At 39.1% G+C, this 12668-nt stretch overlaps 1 protein-coding gene and 1 long non-coding RNA gene across 2 annotated transcripts in view; one reads left to right on the top strand and one right to left on the bottom strand.

Annotated features, from left to right (window-relative positions):
- Nucleotides 1–12668, top strand: part of LOC147911407 (uncharacterized) — a 219398-nt gene that overhangs the window by 82031 nt on the left and 124699 nt on the right. The gene's annotated exons all lie outside the window — the stretch shown is intronic.
- The window catches only part of LOC147911412 (phosphorylase b kinase regulatory subunit beta-like), a 97870-nt gene that overhangs the window by 43961 nt on the left and 41241 nt on the right, over nucleotides 1–12668 (bottom strand). Inside the window, 2 exon segments of the mRNA XM_087428115.1 lie at nucleotides 2615–2708; nucleotides 3219–3274. Of these exon segments, the coding sequence (XP_087284241.1) occupies nucleotides 2615–2708; nucleotides 3219–3274 (150 nt within the window).

Below are 12668 nucleotides of genomic sequence, written 5' to 3'. Positions count from 1 at the left end.
ACAGAAATACTTCATTCCAGATCTGCATTTATTCAGATCTCGCATGAGGCAGATCACACCACAGTTACCACATCTTGAAACATTAACCACACACAGTAAAAGCCCTGCTCTTAGCTGTCGGCCCTCACATTCTCTTCAGTGGGATGAAGACGGGTGCGGCTTCTCAGAACAGAATGAGCCACTGGCGTAAGAATATGTGATTAACTAAGATTTGAGGGAACACTTTTAAAAGGTAGACTTATGAGAAGCAGTATACTAGGCAGTATATCTTAGGGGATGACTCCCAAAGAGCAGCTAGCTTGGAACACAGAGACTGTAGCCACAGAGACTCTTCCGTCCCGACACGTGTACCGGGAAGCTGAGCTCTTGGTCACAAATCTGTGTTTTTAGCCATGCCACACACCCAAACTGTAAATCATTGGTTAACACCATCTTTAAAACAACAAAATATAAAATAAATCAGGAACATGTTATAAGTCTTCACCTTACTCTGTAAAGAAATGCTTCCTACCGCCTCTGTGATTCCACAGAACCTTGTACAAATGTACATTATAGCATTTATCAAAGTGGACTGTAATAAACTATTTTTTTCTATCATACAACTAGACACCGAGAACAGGGACAGAGTCATTTTATCTGAGTGCCCCACATAGTGCTCTGCACATAGGAGGTGTTCACTGATAAATGAATGAATAAAATGTCACATTCAAGTCATTTGGAGCCATATTGGGTTTTTGTTTTTTTTTATTGATTGATTGTGAGGAGATCAGTCGTGTGCTAACATCTGCCAATCCTCCTCATTTTGCTGAGGAAGACTGGCTCTGGGCTAACATCCATGCCCATCTTCCTCCACTTTATATGGGACGCCGCCACAGCATGGCCTGACAAGCGGTGCGTCGGTGTGCGCCCGGGGTCTGAACCGGCAAACCCCGGGCCGCTGCAGCAGAGCGCACACACTTAACTGCTTGCGCCACCAGGCTGGCCCCATGTTGGTCTTTTAAATCTTGACTGCATGTTGTCTGGTAGAATACAAACTCACCAACAAAAAAGGTTGCTAAGGAGGAGGGGGTAGGGGGAGGGTGAAAGGGATAAAGGAGCACACATGTATGATGACGGATAAAAACTAGACTATTGGTGGTGAGCATGATGCAGTCTATACAGAAAATGAAATATAATAATGTACACCTGAAATTTACACAATGTTATAAGCCAGTAAGACCTCAATAATAAGAATTAAAAAAAGAATAAAAAAAAGTTGCTACTGTAAATTAGGCCTGAAAAAACAGATTTTTTCTGTTTTTTCATGAGATCATGTTTATCAATAATAAGAATAAAGAATAATAACCTTTGTTTTCATTTTCTGGAGCTTTCAGTGAGAGACCCTAAAAGTATATCAGCAAATACAGCCTGCACCTGAAGGATAAGTGCTTAGTGTTAGAGCCTTAGATTTTTGCCCCTCCCATGCTGCCTCCTTTTCTTATCTTGTGGATCATCAGTTCCTTCTTGGTCTCATTTACCCTTTTCTACCATAAAAACCAGCTTTCCATCATTTATATCTTGGTGTGATTTTAAAGTGTTACACACTCCAGGGATTCTTGCATTTTTAGCCTTATCTCTCTAATTGGGAAAAAAAAGAGCTCTAAATTTGTTAGAGGAGGTTTAAGGGCTCTTGAAGAGCTGGTGCTCTGGGTGACCTGACACCCAGGTTCTGGTTTTGTTGCCAATGGGTAAGGTCCAGTCTGACCGGCAGCAACTCTAAGGCCCTGCACTTTCCCATGCGATGTGCACCTCACTTTTCTAAGCTTTCACTCTTTGTCGTAGCATCAGGGCTTTGATCGCACACATTTATATCAATCTAATCGACTTAATCTTGATCAGTTGAGAGAGACGACTATAAACAACTCCACCAAACACTGCGGAGTTTGTTCCTGTATTGAATAATTACCAAATAAAAGTGGTACTTTATAAATAACCAGTGCAAGTCAACAATTTTCCATCCCTAATGAGCAGGAATATTCCTAACACAGGCACTTCTGCATCCACCTGCAGAGCAGTGCATGCAAAGGCCTCAAAAGTCACCTTTTAATCCACTCCAAATAGGTAAGTAAGTGCATCAAAGACAAACGCAGATGTTACTTTATAAGTACTCTGAGACTCAGCAAACCGAAGGGGTAGAAATTACTTCAGACTCCAAATAGTAAGGCAAGGGAAAAAGGGAAGCAGTTATTACCAATACATAAATATTTAGATAAGAAGGTTTCTTTAACAGTTAATAAAAGGGAAAATAATCAAATCAAATGGAAAGCTTAATTTTACACACAACTACTAAAATTAAGGCTAATTTGTTATTTAAGTGCTCAGTCTAGGTTAGTAATAGATTTTAGCAAGGAGTTAAAATCAATGAGACCTATGAATATAATGTATACACCACAATGCAGCTGTTTATTCAGTAAAAATGTCTGATAAAGTAGGTTTCTCAAAATAAGTAGAAAGACTTTTGGATTAGTGACCCTGTCTCAGCATCAGATGAACTATGCCTCCCGACTGTAAGCTAAGTCTAGTCATCATGCTCCAGGACTCCCACAAGTAGACAGAAAGAGGCAGAATCACTTACCTTCACGAGCTCCTGCTGAGCCCATATTTGAATAGGTTCTACCTGCTGAGGAGTTTGAGTCTGAATACCATACGTGTTGAGGAAAACTTGAAGGCTAAAGAACATGGGGAAAAAAAGAGAGAGACATTTTTAAGCAATGCATTTATAGTTTGGAAAATGGTGAAGGAGGAGGAGAAAATGGAAGAGACTATGCTAACTGGGAGCACATGATTAATTTGCTAATGTCAGCAGTATGCCATCTGCCCTGGAATCCACAGGCCTGCTTGGGTTCTTCACAAAGCATCAGATGAGAGCTTTGGGGGCTGGCAGAGAGGGTAACCACTGATTGTGGGAATCCTCATACTTCGTTTGCACTAATTTCTCAGAACTACACCCCAGGCAACACTGGTACTGGTCACAGTCTTTAATATTTACATCAACTAAAACATAATTATTTGAAAAGAATGTTGTTCTGGCACTTAAAGTGACATTAATGACTTCCTTGAAACCCTGTCAAGGGGTTTATGAAATTAATCTCTACCACCATACTCAATATTGTAAGCATAAAGCAATCAGTCCCCTTCCCTTCCCCACAAAAGAACACACCACCATCTGGATTTCATACCGTTGGCTTTCTGCCATGAGTGCTACATGAACTACCAAATCATTTTCCAGTGGGCCCTGTAATACAGAACAAGGGAGGGGAGAAAACATTTTAAAAGATCTGGTCATCATCAGCTACAGAGAGAATCAAGGACAGTATTAACCATTCCTAAGCAGTTCATTAAAATGATGGACACCAGCTGGCTCTAAGCAGTCGCCTGTCTTTCCTTGCTCTCTACTGCCTACTAATCAATTTGACAGTGTAGACAGTAGTGGAACACCAAGGAATGGAAAGCCATAAATCTCACCACTACCAGAGGGGCTAGCCTGCCAGGGCTATTTTGAATGATGCATAAGAGTAGTTTGGGGACTGAGAGTCATTTTCCATCATTTAACTCTGAAGGGAAGAGGAGGAACTAAAAATAAAAACACAATTTATGTATTCTCTGTAAAAAATGATTGTGAGTTAAAATTGTCCATTTGACATCTTAACCACAAATAAGGTTATTCCCTTTCTTGTTAGCCAATTTTCCTTTGGCACCTTATACATCAAAACAGCTTTATTCTGGGGCCAGCCTGATGGCATAGTGGTTAAGTTCGTGTGCTCCGCTTCAGCAGCCCGGGGTTCACAGGTTCGAATTCTGGGCGCCGACCGATGCATCGTTCATCAAGCCATGCTGTGGTGGCGACCCACATATAAAATGGAGGAAGATGGGCACAGATGTTAGCTCAGGGCCAATCTTCCTCAGCAAAAAGAGGAGGATTGGCAACAGATGTTAGCTCAGGGCCAGTCTGCCTCACAAAAAAAAAAATGAACGAAAAAACTCAGCTTTATTCTAATATAGAGTTCCTATGGTAGAGGATGAACTACTCAGTTGACTATATAATTAACACTGTGTTCATTAAATACAAGCTTTGGGCTTAATAGTTCTAATCAAAGATAGTGTTGGATTTTTGCTACTCTTTTTTCGTGTGGAAAAGATTCACTATAGCATATATTACACATTGTTAAACTGAACCCAATTTTGAGCCTGTATATATAATTAACTGAGAACATTAATAAATTGCAGTATTAGGAAGCTCTGAAAATACCGATCAAATATAATTTCTTTATAGTAATGAATCCAACATTCCCAATAGTACACTGTAAAATGTTTGATTTACCATCAGTCAGTTCCTCTCTATGGTATTCAATATGTCACTAGAATTTATGTATGATGGGAGGCAAGAAACACCAGAATACATATACCAGCAGTAAATATCACACAATCAAAGGGATAGTTCCCAGAATTGTCATAAAAATGCCATTTCAGGCAGACTTCCAAGTGATTTAAATGAATATATAGGAGAAAAGATGATATAACAACCCAACAAAAATAAATACACATTAAAAATACTATAAATTCTATTTTTATTTGATAAAGACTAAAAGTTTATGTTACTTGAAAGGATGAGAAAAATTCAATTATTCAGAGTCTCATCAAGATTTTTTAACAACAAATGAAAACATTAAGCCTTATTTCTCTTGGATGAAATCCAGTATTTACTTTGTCAAAAAGAGGAGTAACCTGAAAATTGGCCATTATCTACAATCTTCAGGACAATTAGAGATCTTTAAATAAAAGCAAGTGAATACGTATATTAGAATGCAGGTGATATTTCAATAACAGTAGATAAGCAGCTTATAGATCCTAATGGGCAAAGTGGTATCTTCTTTTTGAATCATAGGCCTGTTCGGGATAATGATGTTTCCATTTGTATGACAGAGTATTCAGATCTAAACTGCCCACTACACATGTTGAATCACAGTGAGCATCTGCTTAGGGGAGTATTAGATGGCTGAAGAACTCTTTTATCGTAAAAACTCAGCATTTCACAAAGTTCCAATTCACAAACCATCTACCATAATGAGCTCAGGCCTTCAAGCCCAGCCCATTTCCACCCACAGAAAGATTTCAGCACAGGCAGCCGCACCCCAATAATTTTCTCCCTTTCACTGCCAAAGTTGGAACTAGCTTTTCCCTATTTTCACCATTTTCTTCAAACCACCAACAATGTTGTCTAAACCCATGAAGTCTCTCCGAAAACTTCCTAATAGTAATTAATACCTTCTATTTCTGAATGGTATTTTCCTAAATAATACTGCAATAATTTCTGCTTTTAGGTTCACAAAGTACACACACACACAAAGTACACACACACACACACATATATACATATACACACTAAAGCCCTCTGTGGTACTAGTACTCTCCATTTTATGCATTATGCACTCACACATTTGACCAACAGTTAAGGCATACTAATATACAAGGCTCCAGGCTAGACCCTGATGTTACAAGATGAATACAGTCCAGTGGTCCTCCTTGAGGAGTTTAGGGTCTACTGGGACAGATGGACAACAGAGAAGTTTTCAAATATGTGTTTATTACCATGTAAAAGTATTTCACTGATATCTTTCTTTGCCAGTATTGCTCTATTTCATTTAAAAAAATCGCTGCAGGGCATTACATTATATGGACATATAATTTATTTAAGGAATGTTTATTTTGATGGACATTTAGGTAGTTTCCAATATTTCACTTCTGCAGAGAATATAATTGTCCCTATAGCAAAGAATTGCTGAGGATTTAGGGAGAGAATAAAGTGCTAAGCACAATATTTGACACATAATAACAATAAAGGGCACTGATACTTGCTGAAGTTGTACTTACCATTTTTACACCTACCCTAGGACAGCTGCTCCTCTCTTCCTTGCTGAGATTTGCTGTAATACCTATGTTGCCCTAGATCCTAATGACTTCTACTGTTCTAAGACATTAGGACCATCCATTATCCCATTCCCACCCCCAGCAAAGCCCCAGTACATAGTTGTACGTCATAGTTGCACATCCTTCTAGTTGCTGTATGTGTGACGCGGCCTCAGCATGGCCAGAGAGGCGGTGCGTCGGTGTGCGCCCGGGATTGAACCCGGGCCACCAGCAGCGGAACGCGCTCACTTAACTGCCAAGCCACGGGGCCGGCCCTATCCCATTTTTTATATGGCTAGTTCTTCTCCAAAGAATTTCAAACATCTTTTAAAAGAAATCTTCAAGTGACTAACCACCTTCCCAATTTTCCCTCCTTTTATTTCTCAAACATAGACTATAACTATTTCCTCACCTTCCTTGCCTCTGTAACTCTGTACTCTGCCATCTAACATGCTTTGCCTTTAGAGATGGAAATCCTCACACTTAAGTCCTTGGTCTCCTATTCATCCCACTTATTTCTCTCAACAAACTCATTCACTCTGGTAGCTATAATCATCACCTCTAAGCAGATGATTCCATATTCATATTTCTAGTCTTGAACTTTCTCTTGAGTCCAGTTCCAAGATTTTTAACTGCTTTCTGGACATTTTCTTGGCTGTTTCCAAAGTTAACAGTTCTAAAATTCAATTCTTCATCAGCCCCACCTCCACCTCAAACAGACTCACTCAAGCTCAGAACCTCAGAATCATCTTTGACTCTTCTCTTTTACCCTCCATATGCAATTTGTCACCAAAATCCTGTTGACCTTTCCTTCATAAAGTATCCTGAATCCTCTTTTCTTTTCATTTCTATAGCAACATTAAGGATTGAAAAGTAACAACAGCAGCAACAAACACTTTACATAACACTCTACATTCTATGTGCGAGGTACTGTTCTAAGTGCTTGAACAAACAACTATCACCATTTTACAGATAACAAAAGTGAGGCACAGAAAGAGTAAGTAACTTATCAAAGGTCATAGAGTGAGCAAACAACAGAGCTAGAATGCAGATCCAGGCAGTCTGACTGCAGAGTCTGTGCTCATAATCACTCACTTATTCTGCCTCTCAAAGAGTGGAAAGAGGGCAGGTTTTAGAACTGAAAGACCCATATACGAGTCCCACCTTGTCACTTCCTCCCATGTGATCCTGGTCATCTAATAGGCACCTTAAACTTATCATGGACAAAACTGAACTACTGATTACTATCCTTAAACGCACTCACTCTCAACATATTTATTATTTCCTTTAAGGCCCCACACTATGTGCCCATGTGATCTGGCCATAAATCTGTAAGTCATCCTTATTCCTCTTTTTCCTTCAAATCTCATAACATAGCTAAAAAAATAGAGAGCACTTATTGAGCACCATAAAGCCATACTAAATTATTTACTCATCAAAACACTCCTATTAGTAGCTTACTATAACTATTCTCATTTACTGATGAGAAAACTGAGGCATGGAGTGGTTAAAAAACTCACCCAATATCATACAGCTAATAAGTGGCAAAGTTGAGATCCAAACCTGGGCAATCTACTCTCTCTCTTAAACATTATAGTATACTGTCTGCCTCTCTAACGTGCTGCTAACTCACCTCTACTTCCAAAGCACATCTCAAACACACCACTTCTCTCCATCTCCCCTGCTACTACCACTCTACTCAAAGTCACCATGATCTTGCATGTGGTCAACTAACTCAGTCTTACCCCACCATTCACAGCAGTCCATCCTGCAAACAGCCATGAGGATATTTTTACTGAGGTAACACTGGTTTATAACATTATATAAATTTCAGGTGTGCATCATGATATGTCAATCTCTGTGTAGACTACACCACGTTCACCACCCAAAGACTAACTACCATCCATCACTGTACACGTGTGCCCTGTCACCTCTTTTCGCCCTTTTCCCTCCCCGCTTCCCCTCTGGTAACCACCAATCTAATCTCTGTATCTACGTGTTTGTTTGTTGTTGTTGTTGTTTTTATCTTCTATTTATGAGTGAGATCACACCGTATGTGAATTTCTCCATGTGACTTATTTCACTTAGCATAATACCCTCAAGGTCTACCCATGTTGTCACAAATTGATGGATTTCATCTTTTTTTTTTAATAGCTGAGTAGTATTCCATTGTGTATATATACTACATCTTCTTTATCCATTCATCCGTTAATGGGCACCTAGTTTTCTTCCAAGTCTCGGCTATTGTGAATAACGCTGCAATGAACAGAGTGGTGCATGTTTCTTTACGCATTTGTGTTTTCATGTTCTTTACAAATACCCAGAAGTGGAATAGCTGGATCATATGGTATTTGTTTTTAATTTTTTGAGGAATCTCCATACTGTTTTCCATAGTGGCTGCACCACTTTGCTGTCCCACCAGCAGTGTATGAGGGTTCCCTTTTCTCCACATCCTCTTCCACACTTGTTATTTCTTGTCTTGTTAATTATAGCCATTCTGACGGGATGAGGTGATATCTTGTAGTTTTGATTTGCATTTCCCTAATAATTAGTGATGTTGAACATCTTTTCATGTGCCTGTTGGCCATCTGTATATCTTCTGTGGAAAAATGTCTGTTCAGATCTTTTGCCCATTTTTGAATTGGGTCATTTGTTTCTCTGTTGTTGAGATGTATGAGTAACTAGGATTTTTTTTTTAAGTGTAAATCAGACCATCTCACCACCACTCCACCCTACACACATGCATATACACATGTGAACACATGCATATACACAGAGACACCCTGCTTAAAACTCTCCAGTGGCTTCCTATGGCCCACAGAATAAGAACCAAACTGCTTACCATGGCCTACAAAGCCCTACATGATCTAGCCCCAGCCTAACTCTTCTTTCTTATTCTCCCTCCCCTCCTTCACCATGTCACAGCCACACTGGGTTCTCTCTGTCCCATGAACACTGCAACTGTGTTCCCATCACAGGGCCTTTGCACTTGCTGCACTTCTGTTAGGAATGTTCTTCCTTCAGATGGTTGCATGCAGGCCTTCTTGTTATGCAGGTCTCAACCATCATCCCGTCCTCAGAAAGGCCTTCCCTCTCCACCATGGCCAGCCCCTCTCTATCACTGTACCATATTTTGTCTACTTTATAGTACTTGTCAGCTCCAGAAATTATATTACATTATTAAATTGTATGTTCATTGTTATTCATTCCCACCAGAAAGTAACTCCGTAAGAGCAGAGACCTTGATCTATCTCATCCAGTGCTGCGTCCCCACTGCCTAGAAGAGTGCCTGGCACATAGTCAGTGCTTACTATTTGATGAATGACTGTCCAGGCAAGTTTCTCAATCCTGTATTTATCTGTAAAGTGGGAATAATGATAATTGGCTGCCTATCACACAAGGGGAAGATCAAACCAAAGAGGGCATATAAAATATTTACAAATTCTGATCTGCTAAACAAATGGTTTATATACTATTATTGCGTGACTCCGATGTCAATTAACCTCGCTAAGACTCGTTTCCTCATTGGTAAACTGGGATAATAAAAGTATCTACTTCATAAGATTATGAGGATAATATATAACATATATAAGCATTTAACACAATGTTTGGTATAGACACTTAAGTGTTCAAAAAACATTAGCCTTTTCATCAACTCCAGTAACACACCCACAATCCTGGATCGCTGTAATAGGCTGCCTCGGCTTTCTGCTTCACACCTGCCTCTGCCCATCTTCTGTACTTTACAGTCAGGTTAATTTTCTTACATCAGTGGTTTGCACAACGCAGGTGGTCAAAAAATTTATTTGTTGAATGAATGAAGAAAAGGGAGGGAAGGCAGATAAGTAAACAGATATATTTACGTAACGTTGAAGACTTTACTTCTATACTCAAAAACTAGTGTTTCCCAAATAAAGCAGTGTTTCCCAACTTCCCGAGGACCTTAAAACTTCATTGCTACCTGCATTTCCCTATTTGTCTCCCATCTGTTTGCCTTAGGACACTCACTAAACAAAACAATCACCCATGTCCATCTCGTTTCTGTCCACTGCCCTTCCACATTGGGACTGCTCCTCTGTTCCTTTCTGTCTATCAAGTTCCTGACCCACTCTTTCAACCGAGTCTCCTCCACAACCTCCCCCAAACATCAGAGTGTCCAGACGTCTTCTGTCCATATCAGCAAAAGCAGGTACTGTCTGTATGAGGCACTTGGCAACACTCACAGCCAACTCCTTGGAAGGGCTTTTTGCACGCTTATGAGTGGTCTGTATAACTACAGAGTGAGGCCCTTGAGGGGCCTCTCATGCTCACTTTTCCTACCTAGCATGTACACAGCACCTTATACTAAAAGAAAGGCAATTGGTACTCACTTGATGGTCTGGAAGAAGAATCTTTTTTGTTTTTTTTTTACTATTGCTGCTTACATTTATTAGCAATATACAAATCTTCCCTTGAGCATTGATAACAAATATTTGCAAATATAAACAGGATATTTTTAACAAAGGGAAATAATCATAACTAAATGTATACATATTTATATAGGCTATCAAGGAATGCACACAAGTCATTTTAATCACATGATTAGGGACCAACCACCTGTAGTTGAAAATATTCTGATTTAAAACTTTCATTTCTATAAGTGAATAAAGTCAAACTGACATTTTTTTCCTACATTTTTCTTATTGTGATAAAAAAAACCCCATAACATAAAATTTACAATCTTAATCATTGTTAAGTGTACAGTGGAAGAGGAACTTTTATAGCATAACTTGCCTATAAGCTGGGCACTACCTATATTAATATTGCAACTCATCTTGTTCAAAATTTAAAACATGGTAATTAAAACACTGCATGTACATCCATCTAGATTCTAGTTTTCAAATTACCCAAATCAGGACAAGTAGCAAGGCTAGAAGATCTGCAGCTGGGAGCTATAAATAGTGTACTACAACTTCCAAAGGATATACAGAGAAACTTAGATGTGAACGTGCCCTACTGGTTTTCCTTTCCCTTGTTCTTTTTTTAATTTAATTTTTTCAATAGATAATGAATTCATATGGTTCAAAATTTTAAAATTATGATAAAGTTTTCAGTGAAGTATCTCTCCCACCTGTAGTCCCTGTATCTACTCAGTTCCCCACTGTCTACCAACCAATTGCTATGATTATTTATGCCTCTTTCCAGAGTTTCCTTTTGCCTATAAAAGCAAACAAGAATCTATATTCTTACTTTCTCATATTTTTAGACAAAATGCAGCATACTATCAGCACTTTTTTCCACTTAATAATTATATATCATGGTGTTCTTTTCATATATTAGTACACAGAACATGTCCTCATTTTTGTTATAACTGCTTAGTATTGTACTTTGTAGATGTACCACTTATTAATGTCATCTTTTCACGTCTTTTCTCATTTAAGACTAGTCAACAACCTTTTGTACTGAAAGCTCTGGACATGGTTATGGTTACATAGTGAAACTATTAAACATCAGGTTTTAATTTTTCTTGTAAGAGTGGAACAAACGCTCAAACTAAATCATTCAGAGGCATTACTACCAATGCACTATGTGGGTCACTAGAAGACTGCTACTAGAAAAGATCAGTAGGACTGGATTTGGGGAGGGAGGCAGTGGGAAGAGTCTGACTCTTTTCTAGAAGAATAGCACAGGAAGATGCACAGATGTCCATTTACAATTTATTCATGGAAATAACATGACAGCTTATTAAGATCTATATTATTTTATTGATTGCATTTGTTTTGTAGTCCAGTTATGAATGTTAAGGAATTAATATATCTCGAGAGCCTGCTACGTGCCATGTGTTATTTAAGCACTATGTTATATGTACTGTCCCAAGAACTCCCATTTTTAAAGATCAGGAAACTGAGGTGGAGAGAGGTGAAATAATTTGTCAAACGTCATACATCTAGTCAGTGGTAGAGATTACACCTGCAGGTATGTCTAAGTCTAAAGTCAGTATGGCACACGTCACAGTATGTATTTCACAGGTTATGGGCTGCTTGCTGTTGTGGTTTGTATAAGTCAGGGTTCTCCAGAGAAACAGAACCAATAGGTGTATGTGTGTGTGTAGAAAGAGTACAAAGAGATTTACTATAAAGAATTGTCTCAGGCAATTACAGAATCTGGCAAGTCCCAAGATCAGCAGGGTGAGCTGGCAAGCTGAAGACCCAAGAGAGTTGATGGTATAGTTCCAGTCCAAAGGCCAGGAGGGTCAACACCAAGTTTGACTCCAAAGACAGGAAAAAAGCTGATGTCCCAGTTTGAAGGCCATCAGGCAGGAAGAATCCTCTCTTACTTGGGGAAAGGTCAGCCTCTGTGTTCTACTCAGGCCTTCATGGATGAGGCCTACCCACGTGAGGGAGGGCAATCTGACCTACTCAGTCTACTTATTTAAATGTTAATCTCATCCAAAAAACACTCACCCTCATCCAGAATAATGTTTGACAAAATATGTGGGCACCCTGTGTCCCAGTCAAGCTGACACATAAAATTACCATCATGGTTGTAGGAATGTGTTTCAACATGGAGAGCACGGTGGTGACCACAAGCCTTTGTGGCTCAACAACAGGCCATTCTTCATCCACTTGAGATCAGGTTTTAAAAAAGCTCAACTCCAATGTTGTCTATAAAACACCTACTTTCTTATCTATTTTTTGATAGAATGTAATTCTTTAGTTCTTGGCAATTAAATTTTAAAATGA

Source organism: Ceratotherium simum, unplaced genomic scaffold (assembly GCF_057802395.1).
Source record: "Ceratotherium simum simum isolate JZ-2026a unplaced genomic scaffold, ASM5780239v1 HiC_scaffold_43, whole genome shotgun sequence".
Lineage (NCBI taxonomy): Eukaryota > Metazoa > Chordata > Mammalia > Perissodactyla > Rhinocerotidae > Ceratotherium > Ceratotherium simum.
Note: the sequence above shows the minus strand (reverse complement) of the source record. Positions and strands in the feature narration are given on the sequence as shown.